This window comes from Sesamum indicum, linkage group LG10, assembly GCF_000512975.1.
Source record: "Sesamum indicum cultivar Zhongzhi No. 13 linkage group LG10, S_indicum_v1.0, whole genome shotgun sequence".
NCBI lineage: Eukaryota > Viridiplantae > Streptophyta > Magnoliopsida > Lamiales > Pedaliaceae > Sesamum > Sesamum indicum.
Window position 1 is genome coordinate 15,876,426 of NC_026154.1, and position 22,428 is coordinate 15,898,853.

At 37.4% G+C, this 22,428-nt stretch overlaps 5 protein-coding genes across 7 annotated transcripts in view; 2 read left to right on the forward strand and 3 right to left on the reverse strand.

Annotated features, from left to right (window-relative positions):
• Window positions 1-1,943, forward strand: part of LOC105172752 (50S ribosomal protein L24) — a 3,566-nt gene extending 1,623 nt beyond the window's left edge. For both annotated transcript variants that reach the window (XM_011094328.2, XM_020697131.1), the window contains exons 4-6: window positions 138-241; window positions 308-444; window positions 1,563-1,943. In XM_011094328.2, the coding sequence (XP_011092630.1) occupies window positions 138-241; window positions 308-444; window positions 1,563-1,645 (324 nt within the window). In that variant the 3' untranslated portion in view covers window positions 1,646-1,943. The remainder of the gene's footprint in view (window positions 1-137; window positions 242-307; window positions 445-1,562) is intronic.
• LOC105172753 (replication protein A 70 kDa DNA-binding subunit A) lies at window positions 2,620-6,262 on the reverse strand. The gene is made up of 2 exons (XM_011094329.2): window positions 5,807-6,262; window positions 2,620-5,218 (listed from the first exon to the last, which is right to left on the reverse strand). Exons 1-2 carry the CDS (start codon window positions 6,088-6,090, stop codon window positions 2,896-2,898), a joined length of 2,607 nt encoding a protein of 868 aa, XP_011092631.1. The 5' UTR covers window positions 6,091-6,262; the 3' UTR covers window positions 2,620-2,895.
• On the forward strand, window positions 8,910-11,072 carry LOC105172754. The gene is made up of 2 exons (XM_011094330.2): window positions 8,910-9,304; window positions 9,406-11,072. Exons 1-2 carry the CDS (start codon window positions 9,064-9,066, stop codon window positions 10,965-10,967), a joined length of 1,803 nt encoding a protein of 600 aa, XP_011092632.1. The 5' UTR covers window positions 8,910-9,063; the 3' UTR covers window positions 10,968-11,072.
• On the reverse strand, window positions 15,829-17,810 carry LOC105172841 (probable protein phosphatase 2C 75). Its single transcript, XM_011094418.2, has 5 exons — window positions 17,298-17,810; window positions 17,008-17,176; window positions 16,798-16,955; window positions 16,441-16,546; window positions 15,829-16,359 (listed from the first exon to the last, which is right to left on the reverse strand). Exons 1-5 carry the CDS (start codon window positions 17,808-17,810, stop codon window positions 15,983-15,985), a joined length of 1,323 nt encoding a protein of 440 aa, XP_011092720.1. The 3' UTR covers window positions 15,829-15,982.
• The window catches only part of LOC105172755 (ATP-dependent Clp protease proteolytic subunit 4, chloroplastic), a 3,356-nt gene continuing 2,771 nt past the window's right edge, over window positions 21,844-22,428 (reverse strand). The window contains exon 3 of one of the 2 annotated variants that reach the window (XM_020697503.1): window positions 21,844-22,296. The gene's annotated coding sequence lies outside the window, so the exon portion shown is untranslated. Of the gene's footprint in view, window positions 22,392-22,428 lie in introns of both variants that reach the window. The other variant, XM_011094331.2, reaches the window with a different exon arrangement.

Sequence of the window (22,428 nt, forward strand, 5' to 3'; positions counted from 1 at the left end):
CAGGAGAATATTAGTGATTGCAATTCCACGAGGACTTGACTTTGCTTTGTACTAGTAGTCCTTGTCTAGTGTCTGTTGCTTCTTCTGTTCTGTTCTTAGTGTGCTTGGCTCATTTTCTAATAAAAAACTCTCTACAGGTCAAGAAGCATATCAAGCAAGGGCAAGGTCATGAAGGCGGGATTTTCTCAGTAGAAGCCCCCCTTCATGTCTCAAATGTTCAGGTTCTAGATCCAGTCACAGGGTGAGGTGCTAATGCCCTTTTCTTTTCGTTATTCAATAAAACGTTCGCTGACATTTACCTTTGTAGGAAGCCCTGCAAGGTTGGGATTAAATACTTAGAAGATGGCACCAAAGTACGAGTATCTAGAGGTATTGGAGCATCAGGATCCATAATTCCCCGTCCCGAGATCTTAAAGATAAGGAGCACACCTAGACCAACTACTCGTAAGTTTCAGATTCTTTATGCTTGCACCTCTGTGTTAATTTTGTCTATCTGAAGCTTGGTCTCCAGCATATGGTCAGCCATTTGCAAAATGCCTTTGAATTGCATGTTGTTCAACATGAATCATGATATAAGAGGATCACTGAAATGCGGTCTGAAGTCACCGAGTATGAGGCTAATACTTTATCAGTTCTGCTCTAATACAGATGTGGATGGTAGTTTGTGAAGATAGTATGTTGAATTTTGTGATGCTGAGGGATACATAGAATCTTATATAGCTTGTGGTATCTTCCTAGAGTGTGGTCAAGAATCTCAAGATTAATAAGACTGTCGTAGTTAGAATGGAATCTTTGCCCAATGAGTGTGTTAACAGAGGATGTCACATAGAACAAGAAATTCACTAAGTTGGAATTTCCGATAAATGGCTTCGGGTTTGAATCCTTAATTTACTGATGTGAAAATCATTCAAGGAAGTTATAAGTGGAGTATCCTTGTTTATTTTTCTCTTTTCCAATGTTGCTTTGCTCTGTGTGGTTTATGCCAGCACAGGCTGAAAGGTGACACCAATTGGGTACTTGTAAGTTGTAACTCCTCAATTTAGCTGTGTTTGAAATTTTCTAGATAAGTTGGTGGTGGTGGTGTTTTCCTTTATATATTTGTTAGTTGTACTTAGTTATCAACTTTAAACAAATTTAGATCTATTAAAGAAAATGGCAGGATTATAATTTGTAGGAATTTGTTTTATGTGGTGATTGAGACTAATTTTGGCCTTTTGATGTTAGAGATTTTCTGCCCCCGAGTTATGGGAATCCTCCTCATGTGCTGACCTCTGTTGGTGGGGTGGGGGTCGTTGGGTGTTGAATTGAGAATGAAACTGTAGTAAATGAGTGTAACTTGGTAGTCAGATTAGTTAGTACAGAGCACTTCTAACCAAGAAAAATAGCACACTCTAGAGACTAGTAAGTTAAAGGGGACCGGCTTATAACTTGAAGCGTCATATTGCCATGGAGCTGCTTCTTGGGTTCCAGCAAGGCTTAATCCTACAGTTATTTGATCATTTGTTCAAATTACTCTTTTATGATTAAGTACGATTTTCTTAGCTTTCTTTCTTGTTCTGCAGTTGGTCCCAAGGACACTCCAATGGAGTTTGTTCTAGAGAAGACTTATGATGCTAAAACTGGTATGGGAATGCCAGATCTTTAAGCATCTACCTTGTCAAAGGAACGGGAGCTGCTGGACCATGGTTTTCCGGGTTGCTGTTCCTTACTGTTAGCGTCGCTATTCCTGTTGTGTTTGTGGGTTGGAGCATAACTTCGTGGGGATTTGTCACATTCTTCAGCATCCATTTTGAGGGTCAACTTGCTACTTTCTCAGTGAAATTGGCAATTTTATGAGTTTATGGAATGTTGATCTTACTTTTATGACGCCGACTCTGTTTTCAGGTGAGAATGCTTATTATAAAATTAAGAACACATAGGCGAGAGGTTTCCAAGTGCTTAAACCCTCCAAACCAGTTACCTTGGGCCGGCACAATATCTATGCTAATATAAGAAAAAATCATTCACACTCACAAATAATGGTTAATAACACTGTAGTACTAATTTTTTGTAAAGTAAAAAATGTTATTCATGATAAAATAATTAATTTATTAAATTTTTATAATATTTATATTAATTGATAAATTATTTTTTTTCTCTATTTTTTATTAATATAACGTATTGGTTTATATATTTTGCTTTTATTTATAATATATTTTAAAGTATAAAAAATTAATAATTAATTTATTTAAAAAAATTATTAATTATATACACGTAGAAACAAAACACCACAATAGCTAGTATACTAAGAAGAATGTAGCAGGTGAACCTCAATTTGTTAGAACCAAAGAATAATGGGTTCAAGCACAGGAGTAGGACACCTCGTTTGCGTCATGTCATTTTAAGGTTTAATAAAATTGTATCATTGAAGCATCTGATCATCTTAGAATGATTCTTGTGTTTGGGAGGAAATTAAACGCCTTGCTGAAATTCAGTACAAGAAACTCGTGTAACCTAACTTTATAGTTAGTGATAAAGATGTAAATCCATCAAACAAGCCAGTATCCAGTGCCCAGAACTCAAACACTGCCAGAAAATCTACAAAGTTTCTACGCAACAAAAAAATTGAGACTCCAATAATGAATTTAAATAACTTTTTTGCCAGAAAGTAAAAGGGAAATAATTTACATAAAAAGGGGCTACACAGTGATAACTTGCCACTGATTCTCAAGTCCCACCAACCCAATCTCTAAGAGTTTCACAAGTGCACGGCAACAAGCCAGAGCTATTTTCTGAAACCGCTGTACAAAACTATAGCAACGATCCCAAAACTTGGTATAGCAGCATGCTTTTCACAAAACAGAGAGTTAGTTATTGTACAGGGGATTTCATCAACTATTATCACCCTAAAGAAACTCAAAACCCACCAACGTGCTGCTTCGGTGCCATGCCATATCTCCCAGGGGTCACATTACTGCTCCCATAAGCAGGAGGCACATTGCTCGTGCCCGGGCAATCCCTTGCCCAGTGGCCTAATTGATGGCACTTAAAGCACTCACCAGATGCACCCCCACCACCTGCCCCAGGAATTCCCTTGTTGCCGAGACCACTTCCATAAGATTGTCCTGGACCACTCATAAGACTTGGGCAATTGGAAGAGTTATGTCCTGTTCCACCACAGCTACTACAGCTCGTATACATGCCAGAGGAGCCAGCTGAAGGAAATCTTGAGCCACCGTACTGATTACTATATGAATTCATCTGACTTGTAGGTACACCAGTCTCCCTGGTAACATTGCTAGTAGTCCCACTGTAATTCACAGCAGGTGGTACGGATTCCCTACTTCCAATACCAAATCCACCTGTACTAAGCCCAGATGTTGAAATTATATTTTCACTTTTTGGTGGTAGAGAACCCGAGTCCTCTTCTTTGAATTTAGCTATCAAGTCCAGCAGATACCTAGTCTCTGTTTGGAAATTCACTTTCTCTGCTTTGACAACTGTTGACTTTACCCGCTGTTCGTCACTAAATGTCTCTTCCTTCACTTTCAACTTGAATAAAAATTTAGTGAAAAGAACACTTCGCACAAGTTCAGCAAATTTCTCATCATCTTGTTCTTCATACTTTAAGTAATACAAATCTTTTGCAGACATACCCATTATGTCCTCCCCACTTTCCTGAAAGGCAGTCACCCATGTTAAGCCGGTGTGATCCTGGATTTGCATCTGGAGGATATACCTATAATCACATTCATCAACTAATTGATCACATCTATCGCATCGCCATTTCCCATCCCCATTATTCGTAACCTTTTTGTTACATTGACGATCGCCAATCATGATGGGACATGCAGTGTAGCAAAAATTATCCACTTTTATGAATGTCAGAGTGGCAGAGACCATGATCCAATCAGGCTTCTCGGACGTCCCTAATTTTTCATCTTTAATCTGAGATATAGTTTTGCGCACATCTGTCCGCACTATACTTGTTTCCCTGGATATTGATATTGCAGGGATGCTCTTTCCATCATTTTCGAACCACGTTTTAAGTTTCTGGGCCTCAGGAAAATCAGGCTCTATGAACAACTGACTAGTGGATATGGTCCCTACAGATTTTCCATTAAAATCATTAACTCTGCCAGATTTCACCGCCAAAACAGGAAAGATCCCAGAATCACACATGTTCTGTAGTGTTTGGCCTTCAGCATTGCAGAAGTTTCCCCACAACGACAACTCAACACTTCTCCCAGACATGTCCTTCAGTTGGAGGGTTCTTTTCTGAGTTTCAGTACCATTTTTTCTCATTATTGAGCTGGATGGACTGATTGAAGAAACAACACCAATCACATCCACAACACTGTTGTTCTCCATGCCTTCAATGTCACTTATAGGGCGAAAATGAAATTGCTGCTGTGGGATTGATTTATCATCCTCAAAGCAAGGCTGCACAGTGGAAGTGCTGTCCAGCATAATTTCATGATCATTGCGTAGGTGATTGAAAGCTTTTTGAGCAGGTTTCAGTGTCCCTCTTGAGATCATATAAACTCTACCTGGCTCAATTTGATGGTAAAATTGATCAGCCACAGCATTGAAGCATGTCACCCTTATTTCTCCACCATCAGAATCAAGAAGGTCAAAGGAGAATACTTTACCATCACCTCGAGGATTATTGTAGTGCCTGAGTTCTCCCTTAGCTGTTACTCTAGCCTTAATTGTCCACCTTCCCTGATACGGATTCAATGCAGCAATAGGAATGATTCTTGGAGGAGCTTCATTTTTAGCTATTGGCCCTCTGTTGGCAAACATTGGAGGAGGCTGATGATATAGTGACTGAGGCGGGCGGACATAATTATTCACAGGGGCCCGCGAAACAACAGGACTAGTTTCTGTTTTTGGATATACTGGTGGAGCATTTGAAGATTTATATCTCCCGGCATCCATATTGCTTGAAAAAGAACTACTATACGAATGTGAGCCTGCACTACGATCTTCCCCCAAATGAGGAACATGAACACCACCGCCCCCCACATTTGGCCTAGGAGCTGAACTCATGACTGAACTGGCACCATAAGGTGGAGGATTACCACTACTGGCAGCTGGCTGATTCATTGGCTGACTGGGCGTGGACGGCCTGGCTACCGAAGAAACATTCCCATCTGTCTTTGTTGGATATTGTTTTGGTTCACCAATAGGATCACATTTTTCAACTATCACATCCAGATCAATGATGATGATAATCCTGCTCAGAGTCCATGATGGAATGTGGTTAGCAGGACTATAATATAAAAACAATAAATGACAGGGCGGAACAAAGAGACCTATCTGAAAAGTTCAAGAACAGCAGCATCTCATCAATTCTTCCAATGTACACTATCATCTATGCAACTCTTGCATGATTAGTCATGATTCTTTAATAGTTGCAATACAAATGAGGAAAAAGAATAATTTTTCCCATTTTCTGAAGCAACATTATCACTATGTAGATTATATTGCAATCGATTCAATCTTGAAAATCCACTACAGACACAAAAGCTTAAGCATTTTATTAGATAAATAAACAAGCGGATAACAATCCCGACAATATCCAACAATACAAATAAAAAATTTCAATTTATACAAAGTAGTGAGGGAAGACTCAAATTTAAAAAACCGATGGCTGAGTTACCCTTTCTCAATCAATCAACTCCCATATTCCTATCCCTTATCACCTACCGCCCTAATGCAAATATGTAATACCAAACAGCCAAAATAAAATCAAAACATCAAACACTCCACAGCAACCGCTAAAAAGTTAAATATCCGCTCGGCGGAAATTTGATAGACTCACATGCGGTTCTGGATAAGGTTACAGACGAATTGCGTCAACTGGACAATGGAGCCTTTCTGCAGCTTCTCGGATCGTACCAAATCGTTGCGCTGGGTGGCGAGCATACCCTGCTGAGTGAACGCCCCGTCCGAGAGAAGGATCCGGTACCGCTCGTTGTTATTCTGATTCTGAGTGTTGACCAGCCGTATATCTGCGACTTGCAGCACCGGCTTGATGTCGGTCCCTTGAGCGTCGCCGCTCGAAAGCATCGCTATCGCCCCTTCCGTCAAATTAATCGGAGGCATGTTTTCAGCAATCAAGGGCTAGATTTGAGGTAATTCTCTTAATGGGTTTGAGGGAGAGAGTTGGAGGGAGAATGGGAGGTGAAGAGTTTTGAAAACCCTAAGCGAGAACTGAAAAGGAGAGTGAGCGCCAAATGATGGAATTTTGCGTTTTCGTGTGGGCGTACGAGGGAAGCAATTGTCTACGTATTGCTTATGTGGACCATCCCAACTAGACCCAATTAAATTGAGGTTAAATAGCTTTATACAAAATAATTTAGAAAAGTAGTTTAATTTCAACTTCACCAATAAAAATGACTTTATTTTCTTGATTATATTTTATTTTTTAAATTTTATTGTATTTTCTATTTTAATTAATATAAATTGATTATGTATGTTTATATATATACTTTTAAATTAAATAATATATATATATATATTAAAAAATAATAAAATTTAAAATAAAAATTCAATTGAAAGACACAAAGGTATAACTGCGGGAAGGTAGAATGTACATTACCTATTACTTAATGTTTACTAGTTATTGGCGTACAGTCAAGCGTGTGTCTAATATAATTTTTTATTATATTTATTTAATTTTAAAGAGAATAAAATAAACAAAGAAATTAATAAAAGTGATAATAACTCGAACAAATTTATTTATTTTAAAGGTGATGGATATTGAAACATTATTTTGTAGAAATTTAAAAACGACGTCTAAAAAAAATTAAACTAACCCAAAAAGATTCAAATAATTTGCCCAAAAATAAATAAATAAATAAATAAAGAATTATCACGAGAGTCCAAATGAATGTAAACTAAAAAAAACCTTAAAAGGCTTAGGGTGCCTAGGATACCTACTTCGAGTAAAAGCTATAAGGCCCTGTAGCCCATAAGGAATTAGGGTCTATAACTCTCCAACCAAATTAAAAAGTCCACATGATATAGTGTTCACATGTAATTTAGATGGCATTTATATAGGATCAACGGTCCCAGTAGGGCCGCATAGCGTCTTTAGTCAGAAGCAACTTTAGAATCCTAAAGATTTAAATTTTGGCTTAGGAAAGGAATATCTTCAACTACTTTGCTAAAATTTCGAGAAGACATCCTTAGTCAGATAAGATATTTATATCCACTCTGAAGGTCGAGGGACTCTGGATTTAAACTCCCCACCCCACTTAATATTAAATCGTGGGATTCAGTCTTATCCAACCACCAGGAGATTACCTCTCACCGAATTCATAGGGTACTCGATCTTATTCAACTTGTGAGGGGTTTGATTATAAATTGCAAGCTCCCCTGGTGAAAACCACCAGTTTTTTTTCAAACTTCAACTGTATTGTCAAATTACAATTTTAATTTATTATCTGAAATTTCAGACTTCGAACTCCAATTTTAATTTCTCAATTGTACACAAATTAAAATAAGGAATTTCACTCATTTGTTTATGCTCTGCTGTTTTTTATTAGCATCAATAGAGATGATCATTTTTTGTAAAAACAATTATGTTTAAGAGTATAATAATAAATATACATATTATGATTGAGACTTCATACATAATATAGATTTACGAGGATGGGGTGGGGAAATATGGGCTTGGACCTGCATTTGATACCGGACTCTGTTTTGGGCCCAATCTTGATATCGTTTTCTTGTAAAGGACTGAATTAAAGCAGAAAACAATCATGCCATCCTTATGTTTTTTCACATGTTAGAAAGCAAACAGGACAACTCGCCTGTCGGTAGGTTGGCGCTTTGTATTATAATGATGTTTTTGTTTTGTTCTGTAGAAACCCAATACTCTTGTGCTGTTCACTTGCACACAACACTAATCAACCGAACATTTACTTCTCTCAACAATTTTTTGTTTCCACCAAAATCTTGATAATAATTCGAGTCCACATTCGATCTAAGTTATTAGGCCACAATAATTAATGGTACTAACTAATGGCAAAAAGAGGATATATGGAGTTTACAAAACTTGTTTCATAACAACGCATCTGATTTATAAAAATTTGTGAAGTTAATTCGTTAATTTAAAATATCATGTTGGATAATTTTGTAACGAATTATTAATGATTTTATTTTTAAGTTTCTTTAATAACTATCATTAATAAAAATTAATAAAATGAAACATATCATGGACTATAAGACAGAAGAAAAAAAAATTTAGGATTAATGAAAAATAAATTTAAATTTGATACAAAGTAAGTTGGACTTTCCATACGGATATTATTACATTATAGTATATATATCCCATGATATTGACAACGTACGTAGTAGTATCAATCAATGGCCAGTATTCATTACTTTCCAACTTTTTACAAATAAGAAAATGTGTAGTGAAATTATACTTTTAATCCCAACAAATAAAGGGTTCTCACTTTTTAGTCTTTTATTTTATGAGATTTTTAAAATTATTCCAAAATTGTGAATACTCAAATACATTTAATCATATAAATTCCGTAAAGTAAAGTATTAAATATGTCAAGTTTTCTCAAAATTAAAACTATTTTGAAAATCTTGTAAATTATATGATCAAATGTGTTGAATTTTCTAAATTTTGAATCATTTTAAAATTTTTATAAAACAAACAACTAAAACATTTTGGAACCTCAATTTTGTAGGATTAAAAGTATAATTTTGTCGAAAAGCTGCACTATAAATGACTAATTTTGACTGCCAGCTCCGTTTCCACCAACCCTCTCATCTATGGCTCATTACAAACAGATATATGAAAATAATTAGGGCCGGTGGTTGGGTGGGAAAGCAGTGATTTTCAACGCTGCCTTTTGACTTATAGGTGTTTGCTATGTGAATAGAGTCAAAACGTTACTCATTTAAAATCTCTACAGCAAGAAATAGCCATAATTGTAAAGAGAAAGAGAGGTACATAATTAACCATCTTGATAGTGATAACTTGCACGTTAGATTCATGCAGGGGTAACGAATTTAGCTTGCCTGTGTGAACAATTGTGTTTGTTTTGATCTCTGAATATGAGAGATCTGTTTCGTGCCACTTGGAATATGCTTTTCAGCCATTTGTTTCTTATCCATCTACCTGCATATATAGGTTCCAGCCATGTTATTAGGCTGTCTTTCATTGTTATCTGCAAGTTATTGATCATGGGGAATTGTCTTAACTCCAATGTTTCGTCCTCAAACAAGGATGTAAGGAATCCTTTGCCCATTGACACTGTTTTCAAGCTTCCTTCTCCTTTGCCCACTTGGCCTGCAGGTTTGTGTATATTCATATATGTGTTCTTGATCTTATATATTTATCTCATCGTTTATGTTTATGTATGTCTTGATGTTCTTGACACTGTTTCTTTTGTGTAGGTGGTGAGTTTGGGAGTGGAGTGATTGATCTTGGAGGGCTGCAAGTGCGGCAATTATCGTCGTTCAAGAAGGTTTGGGAGGTGTACGCTGGTGGTCCGGGTAATCTTGGTGCTACATTCTTTGAACCTTCCTCGATACCAGATGGATTCTCCATGCTCGGCAGCTATGCTCAGCCCAACAACCAACCGCTTTTTGGTTGGGTTTTGGTGGGAAAAACAGATGCAGCTGATCAATCAGGTGACATTCTAAAGCAGCCAACTGATTATAATCTTGTTTGGGCTAATAATAGCACCCAAGACCCTGCCTACTTCTGGCTCCCAACTCCACCAGATGGTTACAAACCTGTTGGCCACGTTATCACCACCTCGCCCGACAAGCCGTCCCTCGACAAGATCCGGTGCGTTCGAACCGACTTCACCGATGAACCGGAGACGGATAATTTGATTTGGGCAGGAGGGGCAGCAAAAAGTAGTGGCAATGGGTTGAATGTTTATGGTTTAAGGCCTAAAAGCAGAGGGATCAACGCTCAACCACTAAGTGTAGGTACATTTATTATTCAAAACACAACTACTAGTGATGGGAAATCTGACCTATCTTTGTCTTGTTTAAAGAACAAGAATCCAAGCTTATCCACCTCACCTAACCTAAGACAAGTTGAAGCATTATTCCAAACATATTCCCCATATATTTACTTTCATCCCAAGGAAATTTACCTTCCCTCCTCAGTGAACTGGTATTTTAGCAATGGGGCATTACTATATAAAAAAGGTGAAGAGTCGAGTCCCATTCCTATCGATCCCAACGGCTCGAACCTCCCTCAGGGAGGTTCGAACGACGGCTCGTACTGGCTCGACCTCCCGGTTGACGAACAAGCCAAGGAAAAGGTGAAGAAAGGAGATCTACAAAGTGCTGAGGCTTATCTCCATGTTAAGCCAATTCTTGGTGCAACATTCACTGATATTCAAGTGTGGTTGTTCTATCCATTCAATGGCCATGCAGTGCTAAAGCTGGGCGTGATTGATGAGATCCCTTTGGGGAAGATAGGCGAGCACGTCGGGGATTGGGAGCACGTTACCTTGAGAATCAGCAACTTTGATGGGGTTCTTTACAAAGTCTACTTTGCGGAACACAGTGGAGGGAAATGGGTGGATTCTTGCTTGCTGGAGTTTCAGAATGGTAATAAGTTTGTTGGGTATTCATCGTTGAATGGCCATGCAACTTATTACCAGGCGGGCCTTTTCTTGCAAGGGGCGTCTGATATTGGGATTAGAAACGACACTGCCAAGAGTGACAATGTGATGGACACTGGTGCCAGGTACTCGGTGGTGGCGGGAGATGGGCTGAGCACGGCGGAGCCGCCGTGGTTGAACTATGACAGGGAATGGGGTCCCAAGAAAACGTATGAGTTCGGGGATGAGGTGAAGAAGGTGGAGAAATGGCTACCGGGGAACTTGAAATCTGCGTTTGAGAGGTTGGTGAAAACGCTGCCTGCTGAAGTTTACGGGGAGGAAGGTCCCACGGGCCCTAAGATGAAGAACAATTGGGATGGTGATGAAAAATGAGTGGAAAATCAAGGTTCTTCAATTTAATTGCCAATAGTTGATCGCGTGATTTATTAAATATTGTCACATTTCCAAGTGTTAAATTAGAAAAATTTGTTCAGATTATAGTATTGATTCTAAGAAAGTTGAAATATTGTAACTTTCTTGGTTTTGATTATTGAAATTCATAAAGTAATGAATTGATGATCATAGAAATAAAATAATATCTAAGAGGCTGGGTTTGGTCAAATTTGAATAAATTATGTAATATTACATTTGCTCTGTAATTATTTTGGTTCAATAAAACTTGGTTTTAGTAAGAATTTTGGTACGAGGGAAAAGTTAAAAAAGTATGCTGAAATCTTCACAGACAAAAAGGCTTATCACATTCAGACAGGCCCATGTGGTAATGCATTACAATGTCTGAAGTTCTTGTTCTATTGCATTGGTGCTGGAGAATACATATGTATGTCAGGAGTGTTGGAAGAATTCCCTGTTTCTGCAATAATCCTCTCAATCTCTTCAAGAAGTCGCTCCTTTTCATCAGCCAACTCTTGGTTCTGTTTCTGAAGTTGTTCTATTTGCTTAGTCTGCTCAGAATCCTTTCTGAAACTTATTGTTTTGGTAGGACAAAAACGAGTTCTGGGAAAGAGCTAAATATTATCTAAACCAACATTCACTAGACAGGACATAAATGCGTTGGAACATAATGTAGTGAACTTGTAATATTATCTAAACCAACATAATGTATTGTCTTACCTGTTCATGAAAACCAAGTTGAGTTTGTGTGTGTGTTTCTTTTTTTTTTTTTTGGCAAAAGTCGCCTGTGCCTAGGTGGGGGATTTGACGGACCCCTACCTGTTTATTACCTCAGAAAAAATTATAGAGTGTACAATTCGAAAACAGTAAATGAGGAGTACTTACTCCCTTTACAGTCAAAGAAATTCTAATCTATGTGCAAAATCTATACAAGTTTAGAAAAACAAATGGAATTTGATCTAATGCTCATCCCTTTCATACTGTGGTCTGACATGCTGCGTAATGCCCCCGCCAATCTCTCCCCCAACGCCTGACCAAACAAATTACTAAAGCTTACCGGCGAAGGTGGGGAGTATCCAATTTATCTAGTCTGATAGTGCCTCGCAGTACTCCCGTAATATCCTCCTGATACATAATCCGAGTCAATTGTCGAGACGCGGCTTCCTTCGCAAGATAATCATCCGCTCCATTAGCCTCTCGAAAAATATGTCGTATGTCCGATCCTAATTCCTGTTGAAGCTGCACAATGCGCATGATCAGATGCTGCACCTCCCACATCCCAGATACTCGTGACTGTAGGAGCTGGAGAACAACTGTAGCATCCACCTCAACAACTATGGGTGCTAAACTGTGTGCTCGAGCTAGCTCTAAACCACGCCAAACCGCAGTAAGCTCTGAGACCACACTAGTGGTTGTACCCAAAGCAAACTGGTATGCTAGATGCACCTGTCCAATTTCATCCTGAATAACACCTCTTCACGCCTCTTCACAAGAGACTGCATGTCTGAAGGATTTGCAGGCGTTGAGCTCTTTCCTTAGCTTCTGCCATCCTTCATTATTCAGAAGAATCAATAGCATAATGTCTATCAGACAAATCAAGTGAAGGCAGCATGAAGCAGAGGAAAGAAGTACTGAGCTCAAATCATGACACTGTTTCATGAGGCATATTAAGAGAAACAACAAAACCATTGAATTTGAACTGACAAAAGGCATTAAGCCAACCAGGCTACCAATGGTGCAATGAAATCTTCCGTGATCGCGAAGACGCGCATTTTCTCATCTTACGTTTTTGTTAGTATAACAGCACTCATTCAATTGCTTTGTTGTAGATAATGTGGAGGCTGACATGGAGTCAGTTTGTTAGCAGATAATTTTTAGTTCTCTATGTATTTAAACTCTTCTCTCAGTTCATTTGCAATACACAGAAATTTCAGCCTTCAAACTATATGCAAAGTATACATCTTTCCATGCATTTCTTCAAGTTTTCAACATGTTTGGACTTTCCCCCCATTTAAGGTTGGGTGGGGGAAGCTGGAGTGGGTGCGAACCAAGAGAACGCTAGTGAGCCAAAAGTACTTTCTCCGAAACCAAGTGAGGGGTATGGATTCCAACATAAACAAGTATGTCTATTTCGCAGCTGAGTCGGGATCCTTAAAACAGGTTAGGACAAGGCAAAAACTATAATCGACATCTTGTCTATTTTACGACTTATTGATAAATTTATAAATATTAAGATATATTTTCAATCGGTCTTCAATTTTCATGTTGATCTTCAGATACTCTCGAACTTCACTATTACTTAATTTACAATTTGAATTATTATTATATTTTTACTATAAAAATAAAAATTACTAGCAACACCCCACCCATAAAAGATCTTACATACACATACATATATAAGAACACTAGGGTTGAACATGAACCCTCTTATTTTATCTCAAAGGGAATTGTATGGTATATATTTCACGCACAGTCACACACCACTGAGGGATATATAATAAAATAAAATAAATATATAGTTTGTTTGGTGGAGGACGTGAGAAGTGATGGAAGCCATGAATCAAGCGCGAATATCAATTTATCCTCCTGTGATATTTAAAATGAGCACATTACCTCTTTATGAAAAAAATATACTAATTTATCCCCCATACTTTTTAAAATGAAACAGAGAGGTAAATTGCCTCATTTTGAAAAATATAAAGAAGTAAATTGTTGTATTTAAAAAATATAGGGAGATAAATCACTATTTATTTTTTTTATAAAGGGATAATTTGCTCATTTACGATATCACAAGGAAGTTACTTGTATTTTCTCCTAATATTAAGTAGCAGTTAGGAAGCTGTTTTCACGAGCTATACCTTTTTCCATTTTTATAGCAAAAAAAGACAGAAAAAAATTGTAGTTGATCTCAACTATAGATACATTTACAATATATTTAAATAACTTCTAATTTAAATTGAATTTGGTCAAATTTAAAATAATTTTACGATAAATGCAATACACTTATAAATCATATATAATTCAGAGAATGTAACTAAGTGTATCATACTTGTCTTGCCATGGGTATTCTTGTCATTGCATGTTTAGGTACGCAGTTTGACCCATTTATACTAATTTTTTTAAATAAAAGTGATGAATTATATATGTATTATTATAATTTGTTTTTTTAGGACTTGTTATGAGACGAATGTAAAGGAGGTGTTGATTAGGCCTGCACATGTATATATACAATCATGCAAAAACCCAATTGATTTAGGAATGAATTTGTTGTAAAATGGGCCTAGGGATCCACAATTGATCCAAGAACAAAATCCCATAAATCACTACTCTTAAACGGTCCTTTGCTTGACCCTGAAATTGAGATCTTACGATAAAGAGATCGTGCATTCGAATTTTATCAATTTAGATGTTTAGTTTATTTCTATAATTGTATGTGTACGATGTTTCTTTGTAAAGTTATTGACTAATTTAGGAATATTGTTATATTACATATCTCATGTTGTAATAATATATAATTACTTTAACGACATCACTGTATTTTCAATATATATATTATTTTATGAAAACAAAAATTTTCAGATCAAGTTTAATCAAATCGAATCAGTTATATAATATTAACTATAATCTACTTGATATATGATTAACCACTTTATTTTAAATTGTACATTAATTACATAACAGGTATAATGATTAAAGTTTGGTGGAATTTGATTTGGATTAAAATTGCTTCTTATTTTCAAGGATTTGTTATTCTTTATATTATATTAATTGGATGCAAAAATACCAAACAGCATAGATCATATCTTGCAGCATACCATAATTCTCACCCTTTTTTAGTGTTTCAAAACTCAATTCATGTAAATAAAACCATTTTGGTACAAATGTTGATTGACACTAAATTAATTACTTTGGGGAAAATTCCAATTTTCAATTTGTAATTTCGGGGTGACAATTTTTTTTCAAATACGATTTTCATAATTTAGTTTTATAATTTTAAAATTTTGATAATTTTGATCACATATAGCATGAAGCTCCAATTTTAAAAGTCACATGTCCGACAAATGCATTTTTCCAATAACAAAAGACAACAATTTCTAAATTTTAAAATTACAAACTAAATTATAAAAATTAATTTGTGTAAGACCAAAATTACTACTCCTAAATTGCAGGACTGAAATTATAATTTTCCCTTGGGTGAATTTGTCCTAACTTTTGAATAATTGATTCTCAAAATTGGATTTTTTTTTTTTGATGATGATGTTCTACTATTTGATTTTGTATGATCATGGTTGGTAAAGAATGTCAAACTTTAACTTTTACAAAATGCAAAAAATTACATGTAGATAATCTAAAGTTGATTATACATTAAGTGGTAGAAAAAGAAGTCTTTAAAATTCTTTTTAGTGGTGATTTACCTCCTTCTGTTAATATTTGTGCACTTTTATGTTTATGGCAGATCCTTTGGTCTGTTGAGATGACTGCTTAGCCTTTCATGTTGTATTGTACTGATGTACTACCATTTATTTAATAAAATTTACATTTATCGAAAAATAAAAAAAAAATCTTCAAAATTACAATCAATTAATTTTGAAAGCTCCAATTATGAGCATTTAACCACTAATATAATATGAGTTATTATCTATGAATGTATTATTCAATTTATTGATATTAACGTAGTTATATATTAGCACCATTTCAAACAAATTGAGTTAGAATTACCAATAAGTTGTCTGAATTAAACCCTGAAGCCAATAATCACAACAGATTAACATCAAATAGTACTTAATCATTAATACTTAATTAGCACAACCCCATATTTAACATCACTAATCACACCAGCACCTTCACATAAAATACTTAATCACTAATTAACAATAATTACCTCCAAACCAGCCATGCATTACAGACAACAAACCCCTGTTTACGGACATCATTAATCACTAATCATATTACCACCTCCGAATTAACTACACACACATAGGAATACTAATTACTAATTAATTATCAGCAGCAGCAGTCCACATTACAGCCCTCTTCAGATCCACCACCACGACGCAAATGTTATCAGTACTGTTCCTGGCCAAGGCGAGGCGAGTAAGCAGCGCCGCCGCCGACGCGCTCCGGGAGGGGAACGACATCTCTGCTTCTAATTCGTTTTCCGGCGACGGAGGGAAACTGAGACCTAGAGAACCACCGGGAGCGGCGGTGGCGCGGGGCTCTGTGAGGCATTGGCGGGTGACTCGGCAGGTCATCTCCGTCGACATCACATCCCAGAGCCCGTCAGTCGCCAGTACCAGGAACTCGTCTTCTTGATCTCTTCTTGTGAAGGTCACTTCTGGCTCAGAAATAACGTACGGTTTCAAGTATCTGTCTCCTGTTGAATGTTGTAAGAAATGGAATATGAATTTGTAATAGAAAATTTGATATGTAAGGATGATTCATTTAACTTATATACCTATTGCTCGAGACATGGCCAAAATGCCTTCAACTCGGGCACAATCCATGTTCAGTACTCGGCCACCAGTTGCAAGAATCCTGGCCTTTTCATCGGCTCTGTCCGGCTGCAAGAAAGATTTTGTAATTGAAAAAGATTTTCGATTCTTTTTTTCTTTTAAAAAAGTGGGATTTGGTTCTTACATTCTGATGAACTTCGTACTGACTACTGAGATGTCAGTGACTGAGTTCAAGAAATTACTGACAAGATTCAAGACACGTGTGATAATGATTCATGCATGCACTGCTGCACTCCAGTTTTTTTCACCTAATGAAATTTGAACATGATGATGCATTGGGAGATGTGTGTTTGTATTACCTTATGGTCGAAAGAGAGACGGATGACCCTGCCGCCGCGGTAGAGGATGGCGCGTGAGTCGCCGCAGTTCCCAACGACGATGTGGGTATCAGTCAGAACCACAGCCACGGCGGTGGTGCCTGAGTACGCCAGCAGGCTGCGGTCAGCGGAAGCCCACACTTCCACAGCCGCATGTGTGCAGCCCCACCATCTCAGTCTTTGAGAAACAACGAGTGATGATCACTCTCCATGCCTCCTGAAGCAGGCTCTCGTCGGCGGGAAATCGTGGTGCCGCCATCGAGGTGCTGCTGGCCCTTCTCATCGCATTTGGTTGCATGGCCACGCGCATCAGTTCTTCCTTCAAGATCTCGTGCATCTTCTCCTTGCACGTTAAAGCAAACTGGGAAAAGAATTATAAGAGCAAAAAATTACATTTATCTTTTTGAATTTTGGAAGAATTAATTGTTTTTTTCTAATGAAAAGAATTAATTAATGTGAATATGATAAGGTGAAATTAGTACGTGATCGCCTCCATGGCCATCATAAACTCCGAAGTAGTGCACCGGACGGCCAAGATTGATAACCGGTGAGCAAAGGTTGGTATGAATAGCCACCGCATCTTCCATCTCACGCTGCCTCCCTGCCACCGCAACGGCCCCAACCACCGGCACTGCAAATCCCCTCGCCTCCACCACCGGCGCATTCGGTATCATCCGCGAAGGGCCAGCCGGGGCGGCGGAACCACCCATGTGCATGGGCTCCCCAATGAGAATGCCACCATTCCCGGGCCTCCACGAAACCACACCGCCACCCGCCATGACGGGTACCCCAAGGGCGGTGGTGCCACCGCCCTGAGATCCCTCCCTGATAACCACACCGGTATTGGCACGGCTCCAGGTGAAAAAATCACCATAATTGGAGTCGACCACCCCAGCATTCCTCCGCATCTGGATCCTCCGGCGCCGCCTCTCCTTACACCTCTCCATGGGAGACCTTCTGGAGTATTGGGCACTAGCAGGAGCCACCTCTGCCATATTTTCTTGAGTTCATAAGCAACTCCCCACCCACATTTATAAAGCCAGCCCACACACACACACACACACGCCCAGAGCCAACCACCCCTCCCACATACAAACAAAAACCATAACACACCACCCATGTGAATTGTATATATATATGTATGTGTATGTATACACCTTTGTATCTACAACATGTAACGGATGGGTTTTAGAAAGAGAAAGTACGTAGTGAGAGAAACTAAGGGCACCCAGAATCAAAATTAGTCGAAATTTAGAGGAGTGAGATTGCTACGTGTTGAGTGAGCTCCCTCCATTTGTATTCTCCTACAAGGTATGCTGAGGTTATGGCCAGCTCTGAAAGTTAGCTGCCCGCGCTGCCCGGGAAAACTGACCGTTCTTATCCCTTTCTCACGACAACTGTCCTCGTAATACTCCTTTTTCTTCAACGTTTGGTACCAGATTTTATTGTTTTCTGGTCAATTTATCGTATCGCGATATCTCAAGAATTTAAAATTTTAATTCAAATTCAATTTGGTTGGATTTGAATATAACAAATATAATATATTTATAGGGTGATTAGTATATAATTTTGAAAAAAATAATTAATTACATGACAAATGTATCACACTTATAAAATCTTACCTGATTCAGGTTTGGTCAAAACAAGTATATCACACTTGCTGTGATCACTTTTTATAAATTGTACACTAATCACACAATAAATGTATTTTATTTGTCATATGATAAGTCAAATTGAATTGATTAGAATTCAAATTATAATATTTTTATACTTATTGTGTGATTGATTTGATTCAATGAAATTTAATTTGGGTAATATTATTTTAGCTTACAGTGAGTGACCTGCTGAAACCGGATCCCTGGGTTTCTCAGTCCGGGGTTGTGGATACTGAGCAAGTGGACGAATGATTTCCTTCCACGAGGGTAGGATGATTCTGAGCTAAGGTGGGGTCGGGACCACCAAATACAATGACTTGCCGAGCATGCGTGGCATTAGGATTTGATAGACAGGCAATCCAGGCTGACGTGGGTAGTCATTAATGGACACGTTGGAATGGGAAGGAAGTGATAAAATTACGGATGCCTATCGTCACAGGAAGGTATACAGTCGTTAGATTGTCAGTGATGGGCACATGGGTCTTGGGTGAGCAAGCAGGCTTCCAAACGAGGAGTCCAATCCCAATAAAATTAAGTGAAATTTAAAATTTGAAACTTATTTAAAAAGGTCCAACTTTAGAGAAGTTGCATGGCGTTATACTAAATAAAAAATGAAAATAATATAAGAATCTAATTACAATGACATTCTCTTAGGTGTAATGTGGATGAAATTATTTATGAGTTTTGATTCTGTAGAATTAAGTGCATTTGATATGATTAGATGAATATATAGAGATTTTTCTAAATATAGTAATGATTGAATATATAAATATTTTCAGTATCTAAATACTAAGTTGATCGATATACGAACGTTGTTAAAGTGGTATTAATAATGATAGCTAAAATTTGAATGTAATATGCAAACTTTCAAGTTGAAGTAACTCAATTACTCCAATTTTTTAGGAGTAACGGCGGATAACTAGCAAATAGTGACAAGAAGCAAGTGATTGGCGGCGGGTGGATTATTCGAAATAGTAAGGTAAGTCAACTTTTCAATTTGTTAAGAGGAAGTAGTTGCTGGCAGTTGCCAGTTGACGACAAACAATCGACTGTTGGTGGTTGACAGATTCGGAACAATGAGGTAATTACTCAATTTCTCCAATCTGTTAGGAGTAATGGCTGGTAACTAGCAGCTAACGACAAGAAGCTGATGAGTGATAGGTGGGTTGTCCGAAGCAGTGAAGTAATTCAACTCTTCAGTTTGTTAGGAGGAAGTAGTTGTTGCCGATTGGAGACAAACAACTGACCATTGGTGGATTGTTCGAAAATTGAGGTCATTACTCAATTACTCCAATTTGTTAGGAGTAATGGGCGGTAACTGGCAGCTAGCGACAAGAAGCTAATGATTGATGGTCGGTGAATTGCCCAGAGCAGTGAGGTAAGTCAACTCTTCAATTTGTTAGGAGAAAGAAGTTGCCGGGAGTTGGCGATTGGTGACAAACAACTGACAGTTGGTGGTTTGCGGATTGTTCATAACAGTGACGTAATTACGCAATTACTCCAATTTTTTAGGAGAAAGAAGTTGCCGAGAGTTGGCGGTTGACAACAAACAACTGACAGTTGGTGGTTGGCGGATTTTTCATAACAGTGAGGTAATTATGCAATTACTCATATTTGTTAGGAGTAACAACCGGTAACTGGAAACTGGAGACAATAAACTAATAATTGGTGGTCGGTGGATTATCTGGAGCAGTGAAGTAATTACTCAACTCTTCAGTTTGTTAGGAGGAAGTAGTTGTTGCGGGTTGGAGACAAACAACTGACTATTGGTGGATTGTTCGAAAATTGAGGTAATTACTCAATTACTCCAATTTGTTAGGAGTAATGGCCAATAACTGGCAGCTAGCGACAAGAAGCTAATGATTGGTGGTCGGTGAATTGCCCATAGCAGTGAGGTAAGTCAACTCTTCAATTTGTTAGGAGAAAGAAGTTGTCGGGAGTTGGCGGTTGGCGACAAACAACTGACAGTTGGTGGTTTGCGGATTGTTCAGAACAGTGAGGTAATAATGCAATTACTCCATTTTTTTAGGAGAAAGATGTTGCCGAGAGTTGGCAGTTGACAACAAACAACTGACAGTTGGTGGTTGGCGGATTGTTCATAACAGTGAGGTAATTACGCAATTACTCCAATTTGTTAGGAGTAACAACCGGTAACTGGAAACTAGAGACAATAAACTGATAATTGGTGGTCGGTGGATTACCTGGAGCAGAGAGGTAATTACTCAACTACTCCAATTTGTTAGGTTAACTAGTTGATGGCGGCCAGAGACAATCAATTGAAAGTGTGGTAACCAAACTCCAATTTGTTGGAAGTAACTGTTGTCGACAAACAGTTAAACACAAGCAATCGACAGTTGGTGGTTAGTGGATTGTCGAAGCAATGGAGTAACTTCACTATTTGGTGGATACTCGCTCATGTATACTTTATGTAATAAAATTAATGGGCGGTTAAATTGTGGATAAGGGGTGATAGGATATATATTCAATAGGTTTTTATGGTTTTCCTCAAGTACTTTTGACTAGAACTAATTTTAGATAAAATTCAAATTGTTAGCTTGCTTTCTAGACACGCTCACTCAATCGATTATATCCCTACTCTTGCTTTTTAAACTTGCTTTCTACCCAGCTATTACTACTTCAATCACAACAACTAAAGTAATACTCAACAGTACACAGACCGATTTATCATATGCATTGGAATCAAAGTATGTGATATTGTCATCAAATGGAAAGCATGCATTTAGACGAGTCAGGATGGGAGGTTAGGCATTTTTGCACATACAAATTTGAATCACCTTGAAAGGAAGTTGAGAAACCAGCCTTAATACTGTCTGAAAGGGTTAAAGAGAGTAGAGACGGAAACCAGCATCTGAAATATTGCAAGTCTTAAAACCACATACATAATAAGAATACCAAGTACTAAAATAAGTAATTACTCAAATTAAAGCCCTCAATTTCTTCTTCTAAGAAAAGCAATTTTTTTTAGGCAAATCAAATCTGAAGTAGAAGACAATGAATAATTGCATGCTTGATGATACTCTTATATTTTCTCAGCATTTATAAGTACCTAATAGAAAAAAGGAAGCAAATACTTTAACAATGTAGAAGGTAAGAAAGCAAGAGAGGCAAAAGCAAGGAAAAAGCTTTCTTGTGTCACTAGTATTATGTAAAAATAAAGTGATGCATATTTAAGAAGTGGCAAAATTTTCTTGTACATTCATATGAATTATATTACATTCACACAGGGGCTTTTTGGTCTCACACAAAGAAGGAAAAAGAAGACAGATTGCATTAGTAAGATTGTGGAGCACCAAAATAAAATCTCAATAATTGTGAGAGCTGAAATCCCAATGGTATAAATTACAAATTACAATTTAAATCAGAATTCAACAGTTTAGGAGTATCCTCTTACAGCATAGACAATAAGCATACAGAATAGTCTGTTTATTCTCCTGTACATGGGCAATATCAATAATCAACTAAAACAGATCCACAAGTTAGGTCAAGTACAACTTCTAATACATCATTTTCATTAGAATTACTAAAATTTATTGGAGTAAACTAAAGTAATTACTGATAAAGGAATTTCATCATCTTCTTTATAATATTCAGTCCGAGCACTAGGTTTTCTGGAAACCAAAAATGCTTAATGCTTAGCTGTTACATAGTATATGCTGCATACAAATATTAATGAATTGTATGCTGACATCCCCTTGCCACACTTGATGCCCTCCAATTGGTAGAGGAGATTTATGATCACAAAATCTTGAACACGACGTGATCAAAATATCAGTGATGTTGTCGTCACAACTGGAATTTGAAGCCTCTTGCAGCAAAATAGAATAGTCAGAAGTAATTATACTGATGCAGAACTATCAATCCATGTTGATGTCAGATGAGGATAAGTGCATGCTATATGTTCTGTCCATCAGAAATATATAAAATAAATTGTAAGAAC